We start from the raw sequence: 19,448 nt of genomic DNA on the forward strand, positions 1-19,448 counted from the left end.
CGCGCAGCCTCCGCTTGGCCCGCAGCCACCCTCCCAGGCGGCCCTCCCTTTGAAGCCCTAGTCCCAAATCTAGCCGCCTGCTCCCTCCGTCGGCCGGTCCTGGCCTCGAGGCCAGTGGTTTGTCCCCTCACTCCCGCTCCCCCGAGCCCATTTATGACTTTTCCTTTGGTCACATCCATTTTTCAGTGGAGACACTTGAAAGCCAGATACATTCCCCTCGTGTGCACTTAAGTGATCTGTCGCTTGCCTCCACTCAAGCCCCTGGCGGAGGCCACACTGTTACTATGAAATGAGACACCTCGCCGACTCAGGCGCACAGCTCCCAGCAACACCTCCGCCCCGCCCCAGCCCCGCCCAGGCCGCGCGTGCGCACTGCACTGCGGTGGTGAGACCCCCGCAGGGACGCGCGTTTGCGGGGTTGCGGCACTGGCTGCGGCTGAGCTCAGTTGTACACGCAACCTGTCTTTTTATATTTTCTCTATCTTTGGTAGAAGGTGGGAAAATGTAACTATCATTATTTGAAGGGTGAGAAATGAAGCTGAATTTGTTTTGTCTGACCATCAAAGCAAAATCAAAGTTAAGTAATTTGTAATCAAATTACAAAACAGGTTTTACAAAAGTAGTACAGAAGGTCCCAACTCCTCCCGGTGGCTTGAGTGGGGGAGGTCTCATCAAAAGGAAGCTTCACATCCTGATACACTTCACATCATCAATAAAACCGGAATCATCTAGGAAAGGCAACTCACCCCCCGGAGAGGGAAAGCCGAAGGCAGGACGCACTTCACCAAGTGTCGGTATCGCCCGGAGGGAACAGCAGAGGCGATGCCTGGTATTTTACCCACCGTGACGCCGCGAAGCCTGACACAGAACTCCAAAGCTGAGTCAGAACGCAATGACTAAGCCAAATGCATTTTTGGGGAGAGTACTTTTGTTTTTGTTGTTTTTTCCTAAGCGGCGCGGGGGGCGGGGGGGGGGCAGCAATGCACCAGCACAGCCCCTTCTGCTCCAGGGAACTAGGGGTCTGTACTTCTCTCCTCCTACCTCGGAGGTAACTTTTTTTTTTTTGAGATTTTGTTCGTTTATTTATTTTTTGAGCAAGGGGAAGGGCGGGATAAAGAGAGGGAGAGAAACATCAGTTGGTCACCTCCCCCAGGTGCTTGCCCTGACCAGCAGTCAAACTAGTGAACCCCCGCTTAGCGGGGCGACAGGCCACCAACGAGGCCACACCAGTCAGGGCAGAGGCAACTTTTGACCGTGGACAAGGTTTGCAAGGTGCTCACTGTCTTTGGGTTTTGCTTGTTGTTATCACTTCAGTGCCGAAATTCTGTTTCTCATGGACCCAGATTCAGTTTCTGAGTGAAGAGCTTCAGTTCCGCCCTCAGTGCGGGGTGAGGAGAGCTGTCAGCAGGGGTATCAGCAGATGCTCCCTAAAAACAGTCCTTAAATAGCAGGGGCAGAGCATGGTAACAAAGAATCCACACACCAATTTAGCAGGATGGTAGCAGCTGCCCCCAAAAAGCGACTGCGGTCGAAGAGCATCATCCGAACGCCCACCTTGCGGCAATGCCCAGCTGTCCGGCTTCTTTGGGGTGTGAGAGGGGGCAGGAGGAAGCAGCAGGGTTATCCTGTCGGCAAAAACAAAGCAAAGCAAAGCACCCCGGCCCCCGTGCTCTCTGCTCCAGGCGCCCCAGTCCAGCAAGTCCTCTGACACCACCATCTCCGCAGCAGCCACAGGCCGGGCGGCAGCCCGAGGACAGCAGCCGCACGCTGACGGGGAGGCTGACCTTGCAGCGGGAGAGCAGGGCCCCGGGGCCTCCCTTCCTTCCACCACAGGGCGAGGGCAGGACCCCCAGCGCACAGGACTGTGGAGACCAGAGATGCCACGCAAAGGTCCCACACAGGACCAGAGGCCCAGTTGTGACCATCACTGCCCTCAGCCTCATGCAAAAACAAACCTAGACCCAAAATTGACAAAAGAATATTTATGTAATAAATGCCCAAAAATTACTTTTAAAGAAAGATACACAAGTCAATCTTATAAGATTCTGAAAACCCTGTCACCTGTTTTATTTCTGGAGAATGGGAAAGGGAAAAAATATTCACTTGAATTTGAGGGGCAGCTAAATTGAAAGCAACAGTAGCAACAATTCTATGCCTCTAAGTTTCCTCTGATCCGTAGGGAATGCTGAAGCTTCCTTGATTGGAGATTCAAGAGTCTAATTTTTTCCCAGAGCAAGACCATTGGGATAAAAGAATAAAGAACAACAAACTCAATAGCACCAAGTGGGGTTGAACACAGAAAATAGGGCCTCGTTTCTCCTTTCAAATGAAAGTTTTACATTAAAGTATGTTCAGAAGTCATAGTTGTGTTTCATCTTATGTCCAGAGAACATGGGGCGCAACCTTTGCCCTTCCCCCAACAGGAGCATGTGCATCCCAACCAGAGCACCCACCCAGCCGCCCCTTCACCCAGGCCTCTGATGACCAAGGGGGTGGGCTCCTCAGCCGGCCTGCGGGGACAGGGCGCAGCGCCTACGCTCGGAGGGAGAACGGGTACTGAGGGTGCCACCAGTCGAAGAGTCGAACGCTGTGCACCGGGTCCAAGATGACTTGCACACCCTGCTCGCTGCGCAGCTTCCGACCACCGCGGACGGGGGAGTCTTGGAACACCAGCCTCACGCGATGATGCCGCATGTCCGTGCTCACATTGATCGTGAACTAGAGGGAAAAGCAAATTCCATTAAATCCCACACCCCAGTGAACAACCTCGCTTCCTTCCAGCCCACGCTAAAACGAGACAGTCAAGACAAAATTTGCACTGGCAAGACCACAAGATAATCTCTAAATCATACCAACACCTTTGCAAAAACATAAAAAATTAAAGGTGATTTTATAAGTTCTTAGCTTTATATATTTAAACGACGCTAAAGAACACCTCTCAAATGGCTGACTAAACGGGGACATGCACACAGTAAACCACCACAGCCGACTTTAAATACGGGGTTAGAGCCGTAAGGAACGACGGGAAGGGGTTTTGATGAGATACTGTGGAGGGAGTTGGGCAAGATGCATGAAACACAGACCCGACCCCAGCCCCTTTTTTCATAAAATGCAGCACAACATCTCTAATACATTCGTGCATGTGCACGCCCCGTGGGGAACGGTATGAGCCTGAGTAGGTGGAGCCTGAGTGGTGTGGAACCAGGTCACCCGCGTGGCCTGGCGGAGAGGAAGGGCGGGGGCAGTGCCCACACCCCCGTCAGCAGGCGTGGGAGAACAGGCGCGAGGGTGAACTGCGGCTGCCGGCTACCGGACGTCTAAGTCACCTTCTCTCAGTCCATGTGGCATTATTTAAATTCTTTACATGATGAAGGTATTATTTATTTTACCATTAAAACAAGAATAAAGCTATTTTCAATGTGGAAGGAGAGACCCCCATGTTCTCTGAACATAAGCCTAAAATACAGAGAAGACATATTACATAAACTCTACAGGTGCCAATCCAGTTAAAAAATTAAAAAACATGCCCTGGCTGGTGTGGCTCAGTGGACTGAGCACCGGCCTGTGAGACAGAGGGTGGCCGGTTCAATTCCCAGTCAGGGCACAAGCCTAGGTTGCGGGCCAGGTCCCCAGTTGGGGGCGTGCGAGAGGCAATCACACATGGATGTTTCTCTCCCTTTCTCTGTCCCTTCCCCTCTCTCAAAATATTAAAGAAATAAGTAAATCTTTAAAAAAAAATTTAAAAACCTAAAACATACGCCAGAGGCGTATTTGTTGTTTACTTATCTCATTCTTAGCTTAGTCTTAAGGGGTCAGAGCACACCCCTAGGACAGAGATGGTCACCCTACACTTTAGTATTGCATGTATTACACTGGCTGGGTAGCTCAGGGGGTCAGCGAGGAGCCCCAATATGCCGAGGGAGCAGCTCCATCGCTGGTCAGAGAATGTGCAAGAATCGACCCAAGAATGCAACACTGAGTGGAACAACACATCAACGTCTCTCTCTCTCAGATCAATTTTAAAGATGCTTTGAAACGTGCATGGCACGCATGACACCGCATGTGCCCTCGAGGTCCCGACAGGCAGGGCTCCGGACAGCCTCATCCCCGCCCCGAGCGGGACGATGCTTCTCAGACATCACGGGTCACTCCACAGGAGGGGCAGAAACGCTCCCTTCACTGCAGAGAAGGGAGGCAAAATACTCTGAGACACGAACGACTCCTCCGCGAGTCTCCGTTCCAGAGCCGCAAGTCTGCCCGCAGGCTTGCCACAGCCTTCGCCAAAGGCTGCCTCTTTGGTGGTGAGGTTTAGACTCCTCTGAGACCCAGGTACCATCGGGTCTGTGCAGGAGCTGCGGAGCCACCCTGCCCCCACTTACCAGGGTGAATATCATCCCCATGACGATGGGGATGAAGATGAAGTTGAGGGTGGTGACCTGCAGGAGGCAGCAGTCCTGGTCAGGGTTGGTGTGGACGTCCTCGTACTGCACAGGGGGCTGCAGCGCCCCAGTGCACTTGCTCTTTAGTCTAGGGGACTGAGGGGACAGAGAGTTCACCTCGGGCTCAGCGGACACCACGAGACCCATTTTCACGTCACCGTTTTATGGACATGCTGGTTCCCAGAGCTCGAGGAATCCTGCCCTCGGACAGGAGGGGCCCCCAGCGGGCAGCGGGGCGGCAGAGGTCAGGCTGCGTTCGCAGGGCCCGCCCTGGCCCCTGCGGGAGAGGGGAGCCTACGCTGCCAGGGGCCCTGTGGCGTTGGAGACGCAAGGACCCTCTCCCACGCTTTTCTCTCCCCTCCCATTTCACACAGACGTGCACGCGAACAATCGCACGCACGTCCGGACGGGACTGCACGGCCTTGGCAAGTGGCAGCGACGCTGCGCCGTCCTCGGCGTCAAAGGAGACGCACGCGTACGACCGTGATGCCGCGATCCCATCCGGGAAAGCCCAGGAAAGGCACACAAATTCCGCATGATGTAACATCCACAGCACAGCCAAACTGAACTGCCCCCAAAGTATCTCGGGCGGCTCTGTGTTCACGGCCCCCGGCCCCACTGAGGGGCCCTCTCTGCACCGAGCTGTGGCGCCCGGCGGCCTTCATCCAGGACCGCTCCTCCCTCACTTCTCTTCAAGGCATCACTGCAAGTTTTGACCCTGAGTTAAAGCAACTTTACCCTGAGTTAAATTTATTAGAACAACATAGCATCTGAAAAATAAAGGCGAGCTCCAACTGCATACCTGTTTTTTGAACTTGAAGTTGAATTCCCACATTGGCTCCTGTCTGTTCCCAACGATCTTTCTGCACCAGAAAAGTAAGCACTGTGAGAAAATAAAAATAATATAAACCGAAACTAAATAAGAGAAAAGAAAAAAGTCAGAAGGAGATAACAAAGAGTAAGCAGTAGAACCCTTTCTGTTTGCCGCCTCCGAAGCCAGCGCAGTCCAATGCTGCGAGTCCACTCTGGCCCCAGGGCAGACCCCCGATCTGACACCGGCGCCACGTGGAGAGGCTCCCAGGGCTCTTCGGTGAGGGTAAGAGGGACCGAGGGAAGTCAGCCCCCAAGGCTGTGAAGGCAACCCCTCCTGTTCTCATCTTTAGAGACGAAACATGGCCTCTAGGAACCGGGGCAGTCTCTGGTTCCGCAGGCCACTCCTCTCCATTGAAACAGAAGGAGCCGCCAGGCAGGATGGCACAAAGGCCGGCAGAGAGGGCCGCCCTGTAGTAAGGAGGGGCGAGCCGCTCAGGACCCTCTGGGAACAGACGCTGCTGCGGACCCTACGGAGCTGGCTGAACTCAGCGCACCCCTCAGTGAAAGGCAGGCTACAGCGAAGGGTAAGCACAAGAAGTCAAGTACCTCCCGGGGGCAAGGGGTGGGTCGTCCGCCGTGCCAGCCGTCCTGCCCTTCAGACGTGCCCTGCACGTCCTGATGTTCCATCAAAAATGATGGGCTCGGCTTTAAGGGGCAAACACTCCTGCTGCCATGGCAACGGCTCCAGTGTCCCACACAAGCTATGCTACAAAGAGAGAGAGGGGGAGAATCGCACACGAGGCTGCAGTCCCGGACCCGGGGCCGCTCCTTGGGGTGCGCCGGCGCCTCCCAGAAGGCCATGCACCTTGGCGTACAAGTCGCAAGGCCGTGCGTGGGACAGCTGCCCCTGCAGGTCCCTCCTCTCCTCAGGTGACCTCTGACAACAGGCGCACAAGCAGCAGCCAGGTGGGCCAGGCTCATGATCGGGATTCACCCTTAGCTATCGTGCCGCGCCGGCTTTTGGGGGCCCCCTATGAAAATCGCTGTGCGGTAGTTAGTGGGAGCAGGCACAGGTCCCTGAGGCCTGGGCACTGGAGCCGCTACGATGTGTCAGCACGAGTCTGCCTGGCGCCGACCGCTGCCAGCAGCCCGCCTGCGCCCACCAGGCCGGCTCGGGGCGGCGCCCCATCCGGCCCTCTGACACGGCCACCGTCCCCGCGGGCGGACGCTGGACACGTGACCCGACGCACTGCCCGCTCGCGTGGCGAGGAGCAACGGCCGCCGGGGGAAACCCTACGCCGGCCCTTGCCCAGCAGCGGGCGCGACCCGACGCTGAGCTCGGCCCACGGCCCTGACCACCAGCGTCGGCGACCCTGGGAGGGGCCGGGACAAACCGCCTCAAGACGGGCGGCGCCCTCGGGTCAGCAGGCGTCAGGTCACGTGTCCCTGCACTGGGCCCACGCGAGCGCAGAGGGGTCGCTGCGACATCCGAAGCTTGAAAGCACGTCAGAAAGAAGCCAAGTGCTGAGGGAGACCCTATTCTGTGTGGACAGGGAGTCATAAAACCGCCCGCGGGCTCCGAGGGTAGAAAGGTGTGAGCTCGGCGCAGGGAGAGGGAGCGAGAACGCAACCTGCCCGAGTCGTCCCAGCGGCCGCGCGAGCCCGGCTGGGCACAGGCGCCCCCCGAGGGTCTCACTAGGGAGGAGACGGAGGAGAACGGGCCAATGGCTAAGAGACCTACGTGCGGACCAGGCGCCAGCAACGTGACCACGACGCGTGAGTGCAAACTGCTGGGGAAACGCCAGCGCACGCGGAGCCTGGACACGGGAGGGCTCAGAGCGCCAGGGTCTCCAGCTGGGACCCTCCGGGCCTCCGCCACCACCTGCCGCAGGGCCCGACAGCAGCGGGCGTGCAGCCGACGCTGAGGGAGCACGGTCTGCGCCCGGACCTCGACGGGGTCCCCGAGAAGGGGGAGCCCAAATGTCCAGGTCACACAGAAAGAGAAAACTGGTATACTGTTCATGACTTATCTTGCATCATGACTTAAAGCACTTCTTAAGGATTTTAGTTCTTAAGGATTGAAGAAAAGCACGTCTTCAGCCCCAGCTGGTGTGCTCAGTGGACTGAGCGCCGGCCTGCACACCAAAGGGTGGCCAGTTCGACCCCCAGTGAGGGCCCAGGCCTGGGCTGCGGGCCGGGTCCCCAGTGGGGGAGCGCACGAGAGACAACCACGCATCAATGTCTCTCTCTCCCCGCCCCCCCAAAAATAAGTAAATAAAATCTTTTTGAAAACATCGTAGCTCAGACCTACCATTTGAGTTGTGTTTTTCCTAGCTCAAACCATCCCCGCCACCTAACACGGTACAAGGCCCACTGCACAAAAATAAATTAAAAAGGAAGAGAATAAGGAATGTGGCAAAAAGCACAAGGCAGCCAGGCTCGCACAGCAGGGACGTCCTGGAGGAGAGCAGGCCTGAGCCCGGGAGAGCGCCCGGCGCCCCGGGCAGGAGGCCCCCCCGAGCCCAGCACCCCGCTCACTCACCCTGGAGTTGCTCACTCACCCTGGAGTTCCGCAGCGCGCTGGACGCGCCCTCTGGGACGGCCGGGCTCCGGGAGACGCGAGCCGCGAAGGGCTCGTACATGTGATACAAGGAGCGGATCACGCGGGCCCGGAGGCAGCGCAGCTTCTCCATGGACTCCGGGCGCAGGCGCAGGGGCAGGGAGGCGTCCAGCGTGTAGTGCCTGCAACACGACACAGGGCTCCCACCAGCGTGTGGCCCGTCTCCTGCTCCAGGCCAGCCTCCTAAGGCTCCGCGGCTCTGTGTGCTGTCACCGACCAGCGGTCAGCTTGTCCCCAGCGCTCACTCACGCAAACCGCATCTCCTCCACTTCTCCGCTACGTCTGCTTCCTTGCTCTGCGAAGCCCAATTCACATATACCTGACAATCCTGTGCTTCTCGGTCCTTCTTAAAATTTGTAATCCTCAGTATTTCGCTATAAAGAGGGCGAGTCTTTGCCTTGACAAACAGACTTCAGACCGTGTCCCGGGGAAGAGTCACCAGGTTCTCCTGTCACGTGTCTCAGCAAGGCCTCTACTCCCTTCCTGCCACGTCACCGCTGCCAGGTCATCCTCTCCGCTACACGTCTGTACCCCTCCCGCCCGTCACGTCACCCGCCCTCTCCTCGCCAGTACGACCGCACACGTAGGGCGGCCTAAGTATGAAAACTACACGATATTCCAGGTGAGTAGGAAGTCTAAGAACTAACCCCGCTGGAAAGGCAGAGAGAGGGCATCTGCAGCTTTTGAAAACCGTAGCTAGAGTAACCCCGAGGAAAAGCCAAAGACCAGTCTTCTGAAACCTGAAACAAGGCTTTCTGCTGCGAATGGACACCGGATAAGGGCAGCGGACTATCACAGGGAAGACACCTGGCTGAATTAATACTATTAATTTTAAATTAGACACGGGCCCAAGGAGTCCAAAGTCAGGCTCACGCCGGGCACGGAGTCGAGAGACTGCAAAGTCTGCCATCCTGGGAGCACAAACAGCAAAAGATCAGCCACACAAACAAGAGCAAGCTCCCTGTGGCCGCACCTTCGGTACAACCTGGTCCAAAAGGCAGCCGTGCAAGTGACAGTCCAGGCCTTCTTACAGATCAGGGAGAAGCTCGCAACGTCCTCAGGGCGGATGTAGGAGGCCAGCAGCAGCCAAATATCCATGGGGTACTCCTCTCCGCCAGCCCCATCCAGGTCTCCTGAAACAGGAAAGGGCACTGCGACCTCTGACCTCCTGCTACGCGCGTGTCGAAAGAGTCCCAAGCACCGTGACTCTCCCCAGGCTTGCACCACTAGGAGAAAGGCTTCCCACAGGCCCACGGTAGCCTCTCAAACCCATCGCTTCCTGCTTATTCGAGCTGCGGAAACTTTGGCTTGCTGTTGCCCAAGTGAATCAATCTTGTTTCCTAAAGCTTTTATCGAACACATTTATATGTTATTTTGAAGTTTCCGAAGTACCTTTGCATACATTAAGTCATTAATGCTAATAATTCTTCAACAGAAATAAGGAAAATATCACCGTGCACATTTCACTAACAAGAAAGCAGACCCTTGCCGCCCAGGTTTTCTGACACCAGAGTCCAGCTCTGCCCTTGATTTTCCTCTCCACCCCCACCCACCAAACGTGTTCTTCAGTTCAGTCATTTAAGAAACAAAACCGATTTTAAGACGGTATGAGGAAAACCTCAAAGTGCAAACCGAATTAAAAACCAGGTAAGTTACAGTGTTATTTTCATTACTCAACAGGCACCTGCAAACCTGTTCCTTTTTCTCCAGTTCTTCCTGGCTGTGTTGCCAGGCTGACCTATGGGCGCCGCCACATGCACTTGGTATTCAGGGGCACCGTTTTAACGCGCCCCACCTCCGCCAACAGACCTCATTAGTGTCAGTTCTCTCAGCTCTGAGGTCAGGAAACGCCACAGGTCCAAGTGAAAACTCACACTCCATTCAGAAACCTAAATCGGGCTAATTTTAACTCTAACCTTTAACTCAGACCTTGCCATATAGTAATGCAAAAACTAGCTTTCTTTCCTCTCTTTCCAGGTCAAAAAGCCCCTACACCACCTGCCCAAAGCTGCCCCTGCTTTTCTGGTACCTGCTTCCTGCAGTTCTGGGACTCAGTCAGGTTCCTGTCACGTCACAGACCAACGCCTCTAAAAACAACATCCTGCTTCCTGGGCCCTGTCCTGTTCTAATCATTTACGGCTCAGGCTACAGGCTTGGGCCCGCCTCACCCCACACTACACCTCCCTGGGCAAGAGAAGCCAAGTTTCCGTCACTGAGACGACCCACCGGGACCTTCACAAAGCAGGGCGCTGCTGAAGATGTTGCCCTTACAGTCCAAATTCAGTAATTGCTGAAGACCTATATGCTAAGCGCAACTACTGAGAAATTCCACAGTGTAGGAAGTGAAGTTAGCAAAGCGAAGTTCTGCAGGAGCTCCAACCCTGCCCCCTACCGCGACCCAAACTCTGATTCCCCACCACTGTCCCCGCTGGGGCAACGGAGGAAGTGGCAGCTTCCAGCTGTCACCACACACAGGACACAGGACCGGCCAAGCAGCAGAGAGCGAGCCCTGCACCTCTGTGCCTCCTGGTTTTCTTTTTCCTGGAGACGGGCCTCTCCTGGGTGCTCCCCTCCAGGGTGTCCCTCTCGTCGCTGCTGTCGGTGACGTCGCAAGGCTCGCCAGCCCCCGAAAGAGCTTCCACTGCAGGGACCTGAGAGGCTTCCAAGCCACAGAGAGATTTTACTGGAAGGAAGTAAGAGAAGAGTGAGAAGGCAGAGTCCCATCCAGAAATGCAAACAGTTTAGACAGGGTATCAGCATCCCTGAGGGGAAAAAAGGATTAAAAAAAAAAAAAGCATGAGCGTCTGCTAAAGCAAGCGGAGACTCTAAAAGGAAAAAAAACTGAGTATCTTAAAGACAAAAAACTGGAGAGTCACGGGCAAACTGACTCCTGCAAAGTGCCAAATTCCCACGAAGAAAAAGGGACCGCATTAGGCGCCCACCACAAGCGCCGCCGAAGGGGAGGGAACGCTGTCCTCATCTGCACGGATTCCGAGGACCAGCGCTTGAGAGGCACTGAGTCCAATTTAACCACGCTGCTGGGTAGGACGGTGACAGTGGGTGTCCTAAACACAAGTCCCGGGGATACGTGAGGAAAAAGCTCGTAAGTAAGAGAAGCATGGATGGAGGAGGGGACTTCAAGGCTCGCGCACGAGAAGCAAACGGCAGAGCACGGGCAGGGCACGCGTGACCCGCAGGGAAAACCAGCAGCCAACATGCGGTGGGCGCCGCGGCGCACGCAAAGGCAGGCGGTCCTGCTGCAGAAATCGCTGGCGCCCCCGGCCACCCCGCGCCCTCCTCGAAGCGCACAGAGCGACCTCGGAGTGGGAAACGCGTCCACGGGCGGTGCCCGAAGGACTGCAGGGGAAAAGCGGACGGGGCCCCAGGCACAGCCTCCGCGTGGACGAGCCGGGCACAGGCTCGGCGGAGCCTACCTTCCTGCTGAACGGCGTTGGCGACGGCTTTCTTGACCCGCCCAGACCTCACGACGGCCGGGTCCGAGTTGGCATAGTCCGCCACGGTCACTGAAACCAGCAGCAACCCTCAGGGGGCGGCCTTGTCCCGGCGGCGCCCCCGCCCGCCCCCTGAGCCCCCAGGCCCGGCCGCCGCCCGCCGCCCGCCGCCCCGCCGCCCCGGCCCCGCACCTACCGCGTCCAGAGCAGGCATCGTGGGCCCGGAACTTGAGTCGCTTCCCTCGCTTGGGCATGGCGGCCGTGTCGGGGCGAGGCCGGCCTAGCGGGCCGGGACCGCGGGCCATGTCTCGGGCCGCAGGGCCGGCTCCGGGAGCCGCTGGCCAGCTCCGCCCGGCTCCGTGGCCATCCCACCCCGCAGCTCGCGCCTCTCGCGATGACTCAGTCCTGAGCCCCGCGTCGCGTCGACGGCTCCGTCCCCTTCGGCCGCCAGTCACCGCCTGGCGTAGGGACACGTCATCATCGAGCGCCCGGCGCCCGCCTGCTCCTGGGTTGCGCGAGCGGAGCGGGTTTCGGGGCGTGCGGGTCCCCGCTGTTCGTCCCGCCTGTGAGGGGTTTGCTGTCTCGGGCCGGCGCCCACGCCGCGTGGGTCGCAGCTGGGTGTCCGCGGGGTCCTGTCCTCACAGCCCCGCGCCGCTGGGCTTCGTTCGCAGAGTTCATGCATCTCCCGTCGGGCTCTCCTCCGTCGGTAGCAGCCGCCTGTCCCACCCAGGGCCGCCCGGGGATCGTGGTGGGACGTCGGGACTGGAAAGGCAGACGTCCGACCAGATGGCGGGGGAAGATTTTGAGGGAAAAGCGTGTCCGGGGTACGTGGGACCCGGACGCTGCCCCAGGAGCCTGAAAGCGGTAAGTTGGCGGGGCTAAGGCTTCCTGTTCGCCGGGCGCCGCGCGTGGTGGCTCTCTTGTCGTTGACTCGGTGTTTTATTTACGTTGAACCCGTCGCGTACTTATTGTTGGGAAAATGTCAGTAAAGCTGTTTTTATTCGGAGAAAAACGTGGCCCGGTGCGGCCCGCGCCTTTGGATCCTGGTCGGAATCCAGGCAGCTGCCGCGGGACCTCTCCCGCTCCTGGGGCCCCTCCGCCAGCGGCGGGCGGGCGGGGAGCGCGGCCACCGCGGTAGAGAGGACTATAGTCGTCAGGGACGTGCCCCCGAGAGCCCTCCGGCTTCTGGCCTCAGGATGCACTTCGGCCCCATCGCAGCACACACCCTCTCCCCGGACACTTTCTGCTTGACTTCGGGGGTCCGGAACACTCAGGATGTGCGGGGTTTAGGCGCCGTGTGCCCAGCAAACAGCGCCCTCGGACGGAAGAACAGCTCCCGTCGCGGTGGGGACTTACGAGGTCACGCGAAAACCTTTGCCCGCTTATGAACATCGTTAGTCGGCTTGCCGCGTCCTCGGAAGCTCTGGGGCGTGGAAGGTCCTGGGAGGCGTGGGAGGGGCGGCCTCCTGCTTGTGACTCGGCCCATTCGTCGATCCTTCGTAGTAACCGCCTGCGTTAGGGTCTCCGGGACACAGCGTGTTTAGCGAACAGACTTACTGCGGGTCGGCTTCCCGGCCTTGCGCTGCGCGAAGGCCTGGGACGCGGGGCGGCCACGCCTGGGGGCGGAGAAAGCGCTGTCCCAGCTCCAGCGGAGAGCGGCCAGCAGGTGCGCCCATCGTGGTGGGGCTGAGAGAAAGGGGCCGAAAGGGTGTGTGACGAAATAGGGGTGGAAGTCTTCCCAAATTTTTAAAAGATTTTATTTATTTTTAGAGAGAGGGGAAGGGAGGGAGAAAGAGAGAGAAACAACGTGTGGCTGCCCTCTCTCGTGCCCCCACTGCTGGGCACCTGGCCGGCAGCCCAGGCACGTGCCGGCCCGGGAATCGAACTGGCGTCCCTTTGGTTCACAGGCTGGCACTCAGTCCACTGAGCCCCACCAGTGAGGGCGAAATCTTCCTAAATTTGATGACTATAGACTTCCAAGAAGCTCAACAAACTGCAAATAAAATGAACTCAAAAAGACCCACACTAAGACACATTATAATCAAACTTTCAAAAGGCAGAACCTTGAAAGCAGGGAGAGAGCGGAGCCCTCCCGTACGGGGGATCCTCAGTAAGATCTCCAAGACAAAAGAAGTTGAAAACATATGCCCATACCAGACCTGCCGACAATTACTTATAGTAGCTTCATTCATAATTGCCAAAAACTGGGAAGAAACCAAGGTGTCCATCAGCAGAATGGATAAATGAACTGTGATACATTCATGTAATGGAATAGTGTTTAGCACTAAAAAGAAATAACCTATCAAGCTATAAAAAGACATGGTAGCACCGTATATGCACATTACTAAGTAAAATAAGCCAATAGTGAAAAGCTACCCAGTATACAATTCCAACCATGTGACATTCTGGAAAAGGCAAAACCAGAGGCAGTAAAAAAAGACCAAGGGTTGGGGTGGGAGGAACAAATAGGCAAGCAGCTCAGAGGATATTTAGGGCAGTGAAGATACACGTATCACACTGATGGCTACGTGGCCTGCCCAGACCCATAGAATGCACCACATCAAGAGCGAACCCCAGCCGGGCTGGCGTGACTCAGTCGATGAGGCATCACCCCACGAAGCGAGAAGTCGCCAGTTCGGTCCCTGGTCAGGCTGTGTGCAAGAAACAAGTAATCGATGCTTCTGGCACATCGATGCTTTCGCCCGCTCTTCCTCCTCCCCTTCCCCTCTCTAAAAAAAATAAATAAAGTCTTTTTTCAAAACCGTCCAATGAAAACTCCTCTCCGCAGTGTGGCAGTGCAGCTCTCCTAGAGCACGCCCTCGGGCCTCCGACGCAGCGGCACCTGCACCGGCACCGGCTGGCACCATGAGGGAGTCGCTGTGGGTGCTGGTCGTCCTGGCGGCGGTGGTGCTCTCGGTCGTCGTATTCATCACAGAGAACCCCTTCGACCCTTCAAGCTTCCTGTCCACGGTGAGGGCCAGAAGCTGGGGGTGGGGCAAAGACGAAGCCCAGGGCTGAACAAAAGCAGACCTCAGCTAAGTGTCTGTTAGTGTGAAACTCACTAACCGCCCGGGCTGGGGAGCTCTGTCGGTTCGGGCATCTTCCCGATGCACCAAGGCTGTGGATTCGATCCCTGATCAGGGCAGGAACGAGAAGGAGTCCGTGGGTGCTTCAATAAGTGGGACAAGAGATCTCTCCCCCTCACCCTGCCTCCCTCCCTAAAGAAAATTAATAAGTTTGAAAAATTGTCACTGACATCATAGTGAAAGGAAGATAATAAAGCCTGAGAACTCAATGTCTTTTTCTTTGACGGGGCAGCAAGGGATGTGGCACTCTGGAAGAGAGAGACTTCGGGGAAGAAATGACACTTGTTTCCTATGGTTTCAAAGTTACACATTTTATCCCCATTTTATATTGTAGGATCCCGAACCTCAGCAAAGTTAAGTCATTTCTTCAAGCCAAGAAAAATTGTAGGGGGTTGAGAAAATTCCACCAGAACCCATAAAAGGCAAAGGAAGGGAGAATGGTGAATGAGTTTGGAGGGTGAAGTGCCACCAAGGGGGAGGGTCCAGAAACATCCCGGTCTCGCTCACATGCGCCCTTCCTGGGATTCAGAGACTCGTCCGACGAGCAGAGAGGCGACTGGTGGGGCGGGGAACGGCCGGGGCGGCAGCCCTCCATTCCCTCCTCGTGGCCCTGAGAGCTAGCGGAGCCCCGCTCCCTTCAGCCCGGCCCATCGCCCATGTAAGGGCCCGCAGCGCAGAACTTTTCCAGAAGGTAAGGAAGAAACTGAATTGAGCCTTGAGCACCCTGCCCCGTAGCCTGGCGATGTTTTATTACGTGATGCAAAGGGGAACCCACCCAGCCCCTGTTCCCAAGGGGCACGATTCAGAGCTGAAAATCAGTCTTTCCTCAGGAGGAAAAGGAGCTGGTAGCCTGGCAGAGAGCCCGGATGCAGCTCAACCCTGGCAGAACACACCACCTGGAAACCTTCAAGGAGATGCAGAAAAATTCAGAACCGCTCAAAAATGTGCACTCCCGCATCTTGATTGGAGCCCCTCCTGGGGAAAGAAGTGAGTATGCACAAGGTCTGGACAGTGAAGGGCAGGTCCGGCAGGTGGCAAGCAGGGGCCGAGAGAGCATCGGACACACACACCTGTCCACGCTCCTCAGTGGCTCCCAGGACCCCAAACTCCTCTGGCTTTCCGCCAGCCTCACAGGCGGCTCCTCAGTGTCTTTTGCTGGCGGATCTTCCCTCCCCGCACCCAAGTGCCGGCGAACCCCGGAGCCCCATCCTCGTCTGGGCCGCCTGGGGCCCCTACCCGCTGTCACAGCTCTTGGTGCGTCTGTCACTGACCAGTCTCAGGATCGCAGCTCCAGCGGGGCCCTGCCTGTGGCCCTCACCACCCCCTGCAGCGCCCTCTTCCCCATGGGCACCGAGCTGGCACCTGTGCTGAGGTCTGTGTCTAGGTGATACGTGGCCTTCAGCCTGCAGCTCCGTGAGTTGTCTGGTTCTCCCTGCTCAGCAAGCTTCCCATTGGGAGCAGGGAGAACTGGTCACCCTCCCGAGGCCCAGCTATGACACACGTTTGGTGCCCAGAAGGTGCGGTGGTACTTGATAAGAAAAAATAAACCTTAAGACAGTAAAATTTTCTGGTTGAAATAGTTTAAGAATTCAAAGGACAGGACTAAGCTGTCATGTTTAGAGTTAAGTTCAAGGGGGCTCAGGTGTGTCGGCCTCAGCACTATGAGAAGTGCCCCGGCCAGGGGCTCACTGAGTTAGTGGTGTCCCGATGCGCCAAGGCTGGGGGTTCGATCCCTGGTCACGGCTCATGCGAGCATCAACCAGTGGTGCATAAACGGGTGGAACAACAAATCGATGTTTCTTTCTCTAAAATCAATTTAAAAAGTAAAATAATACAAGAACTCTGAATAAGGAAAAACTAGCTTTTCTGTAAGTCTAAATGTATTTTTCTAAATTAGCAGTACCCGCCCCGCCCCCGCCCCCCCTCGCTAGGCCTCACGGCCCCTGTGCTGCACTGTGCAAAGCCAGCTGGGTGGCTTTCCATTCGGTGCTCTGCCAAGTGTCAGCACAAACTCAGGGTGTGTTTTATCCTTTAAAATGTTTTAGCTCTGTCCGCCGGCCTGGAAATGACCCGCTTAACAAGTGAGCGCTTGTTAAGTAAGTACCGTTTCCCACGGAAAAGAAAATTAAAAAAAGACTGACTCCGGGTCCAGGAGACGCCATAGCAGAACAAGAAAGCCTTTGAAAATAGCCAGTTTCCAAAAGGCTGAGCACCCGACTTCAAAAGGCTCTTTGCCAAAACAGAAGCGCTTGCGCACCAGCAGGTTGACGTCTCAGGGGTCTGATCGACGCCTCTGCGCGTCCCCGCGTCGCCGGCAGGGGGTGCGCGCCGCGCTGCACCCTCGAGGCGGACGCCCTGCCGGCCATGCCCGCTCCTTCCCCGCCGCCGCTGCCGCCGCGGGCCCTTGCCCGTGGTTCGGGCTCCTTCCAGGCCCAGGCCTCACTCGCCGCGGGGGTGCTGCGGGCAGACCGTCCACTTTGCTAAAACGGGGGCTGCCTCTGCCGAGGACGTGGCCGCGGCCTGCCCCCCGGTGGTCACTGGCCCGGAGGTTCTGGGAATGGCCCTTGGACTGGTTGTCCAGGTGACCGTCCCAGGGCTTGTTCCTGCCTTTTGGAGGCTTGCCCTGAGGATTCCTCCGAGGCGCTCGGTCGGAAGGTGCATCTGCGCGTTTGTTTCCCCTCTGTGTCCGCTGAGCTACGAATCCTTCTTAGGCTCCTTCCCCACCCTGTTCCCTTTCACGGTCTTCCAGGAATTCTGCAAATACACGGTCTCTAACGGCCACCTTTCTGATTTTTCAGTGGGATTTGCGGGGGGGGGGGGGGGGAGACCCAAATGCAAATTTTTTTTAGCTTATCATCTTTCTTTCTTCTCCCACAATAGTTTCTGAAAGGTAGCGATTTTTTAAAAACAACCTGTGACCAGATATTCCCTCCTAACATAGTCCATACTTAGGCCTGGGGGAGAGAAAATGTAAAATAACCCCAGGAACTCATCAGGTTGGCACATGGAAAGACTGGAGAGTATCGTAACCTCATCGGTAGCAACTGTTTTCCTCACTTCCATAAGGGGAGAAACACCCTCTTTTCTCCCGCCCCCAGGGCTGCTGACCATAGGGATCTCCGCGGTGCCGCCTCCCCAGGGGAGCAGCCTTGTGGACACTCTGCAGTCCCTCTTCTCTGCCGCCTCCTCGTCTGAGCGGAGACACTTCACTGTTCTGCTACACGTGGCAGGTCCGGACCCCAGGTGGCTTGCTCAAGTGACCCGCAAGCTCTCGGCTGTGTTTAAACCACACATCCGGGCCAGAGACCTCGTCGTGATTGCTTCTCCGCCTGCAAGCCTCCTTCCCTTGAAGGACCTTAAGGAAGCCGCGCGTGACCCTCCCGCCCACGTCGCCTTCCGCTCCCTGCAGAGCGTGGGCCACGCCTTCCTCATGAACTTCGCTGCCCAGCACTCTCCCTACTTCCTGATGGTCGAGGAGGGCGTGAAGTGTGCCCCCGGGTTTGTCACCCAGATAGCCACCACCCTGTCTGCCTGGGAACACCGGCCATGGGTGACGCTGGAGTTCTCCCGGCGGGGGCTCGCCGGGAAGCTCTTTCACGCTGGAGACCTGCCCCGCATCGCTCGCTTCCTCCTCCTCTTCCACCAAGACGTGCCTTTCGATGGGCTCCTCTCCCATTTTCAGGACCTCGTGCAACCCAGGCCGATCCGCTTCCTGCCCGCCCTCTTCCAGCGCGTGGGCGGCCCCCGCTCCTCCCAGGAGGAAGAGGCCGGCTCCCCCAGCAACCCTGCCGCCTCCCTCCACACCAGCCTGGAGGGTGCCAACGGCTCCGTTCCCTCGAGTGCCTACAGCCTGGATGAGAGTTTTTTTTACGCCAAGTTGGCAGAGGCTGGCAGCCACCTGACCGTGGTTTTGGACACGCCTGCCCAAGTGTCCCGAGTTCGCGTGCAGACTGGCTCTGACCTAGGAGACGAGAATCAGCTGAAAGAGGGACAAGTGGAACTGGGCTACGACGCCACGAACTTGGTCAGCGACTGTGACGACTATGTCCTGCTGGGGCTCCTGGTAGACGGCAGCCTGGACAGGCAGGTGCTGTCCCACGAGTCGGGCCGGAAGGTGAAGTGTGTGCGGCTGCTCGTGACAGCCCGCGCGCCCTCCGGGGTGGTGCTGCGGCACATCGGCCTCTGGACCAAGTGAGATTGGCGTCTTGGACGGAGGAGCCACCGGGGTCCAGGGAGGGTTCGGGTTGGAGGGTAGAGTCTGCAGGGGTTAAAAAACAACATTAAAGTGTTGGAACGGGTCAGGTGCCTTTCGTTGTAGGGTCCTGTCGGGACTGTTGGTACGGAAGACGCGACTCGCCGAAAGGCAGGGTGAAGGTAACGTGCTCTGGGTCCCAGAGGTGCTGGCGGGCGGGGGGGCTGGTCGAGCCCTCCCTGGTGTCCCCTGCAGGAGGCCCACCACTCGGACTTTTCCCCGGGGGCCGGAAGACGGTTCCAGAAGTGGCAGGAGCGAGTGTGTAGGACCGGAAGGCCCCCATGCCCCAGGACTAGCCGGGCACGAGAGGAGACGGGGTGGGAGGCGCCCGGCGTGGATGGGCTCACGGAAGGCCGAGCATCCCGGGCGGCAGCGGAGCAACGGGCCTGAGCTCCCTGGGGGCCCCCCATTCCGCGGCGGGGGGCCGTTCGCCACACTCACTGATCCCTTCGCGTCAGGTAGAGGCCCCTTGCCCGTGACCACCCAACACGCCCCGGGGGGGGACCTTTTTAAAGCAGCCTCAAAATTACTGAAAATCGTCTGCTCTGATTTCTGGAAGCTCCTGCCTCCAGCACAGTCTCATCTCTGGGACCAGAAGGCAACATGGGTGTTTCCAATGGGAAAAACTTTGGCTGTTTTACTAACATTTTTTTAGCTCAGTTGGGTTATGAGATCTTCGTTTCCAGAAGTCCGAGCCCTGAGCTCAGCTACTGTGCAGGGTCTGGTTTTCACTAGCTGGGGAATCGTGACCCCAAGGCGGGGAGAGGAGCGAAGGGAAGAATTCGA

General features: G+C 57.3%; 2 protein-coding genes across 3 annotated transcripts; one reads left to right on the plus strand and one right to left on the minus strand.

Annotated features, from left to right (window-relative positions):
- Positions 1–1,964: 1,964 nt before the first annotated feature.
- TMEM183A (transmembrane protein 183A) lies at positions 1,965–11,725 on the minus strand. Of its 2 annotated transcripts, none has more exons than XM_054576502.1 (8): positions 11,521–11,725; positions 11,307–11,396; positions 10,388–10,555; positions 8,846–9,005; positions 7,814–7,994; positions 5,242–5,322; positions 4,380–4,535; positions 1,965–2,718 (listed from the first exon to the last, which is right to left on the minus strand). In XM_054576502.1, the coding sequence occupies exons 1-8, from the start codon at positions 11,627–11,629 to the stop codon at positions 2,533–2,535; spliced, it is 1,131 nt and encodes a 376-aa protein (XP_054432477.1). In that variant the 5' UTR covers positions 11,630–11,725; the 3' UTR covers positions 1,965–2,532. The 2 variants fall into 2 exon arrangements, with proteins under 2 accessions (XP_054432477.1, XP_054432476.1); XM_054576501.1 differs by having other exon boundaries at positions 8,858–9,005; positions 11,521–11,699.
- Positions 11,726–11,988: 263 nt separating this feature from the next.
- On the plus strand, positions 11,989–18,611 carry LOC129072857 (alpha-1,6-mannosyl-glycoprotein 4-beta-N-acetylglucosaminyltransferase-like). Its single transcript, XM_054576421.1, has 4 exons — positions 11,989–12,188; positions 14,113–14,294; positions 15,241–15,397; positions 17,509–18,611. Exons 2-4 carry the CDS (start codon positions 14,190–14,192, stop codon positions 18,603–18,605), a joined length of 1,359 nt encoding a protein of 452 aa, XP_054432396.1. The 5' UTR covers positions 11,989–12,188; positions 14,113–14,189; the 3' UTR covers positions 18,606–18,611.
- Positions 18,612–19,448: the final 837 nt, after the last annotated feature.

Source organism: Pteronotus mesoamericanus, unplaced genomic scaffold (assembly GCF_021234165.1).
Source record: "Pteronotus mesoamericanus isolate MK-2021 breed Mesoamerican mustached bat unplaced genomic scaffold, CSHL_Meso_final contig_347, whole genome shotgun sequence".
NCBI lineage: Eukaryota > Metazoa > Chordata > Mammalia > Chiroptera > Mormoopidae > Pteronotus > Pteronotus mesoamericanus.

Bases quoted from the DNA above. Each gene is read 5' to 3' on its own strand.
- TMEM183A (XM_054576502.1), bottom strand. From the start codon at position 11,629: ATGGCCCGCGGTCCCGGCCCGCTAGGCCGGCCTCGCCCCGACACGGCC. The intron at 4,536-5,241 runs GTATGCAGTTGG...CTGTCCCCTCAG, and splicing joins ACTTCAAGTTCAAAAAACAG to TCCCCTAGACTAAAGAGCAA. The intron at 2,719-4,379 runs GTAAGTGGGGGC...TTTTCCCTCTAG, and splicing joins TGGGGATGATATTCACCCTG to TTCACGATCAATGTGAGCAC.
- LOC129072857 (XM_054576421.1), top strand. From the start codon at position 14,190: ATGAGGGAGTCGCTGTGGGTGCTGGTCGTCCTGGCGGCGGTGGTGCTC. The intron at 14,295-15,240 runs GTGAGGGCCAGA...GTCTTTCCTCAG, and splicing joins CTTCAAGCTTCCTGTCCACG to GAGGAAAAGGAGCTGGTAGC. The intron at 15,398-17,508 runs GTGAGTATGCAC...TCCCGCCCCCAG, and splicing joins AGCCCCTCCTGGGGAAAGAA to GGCTGCTGACCATAGGGATC.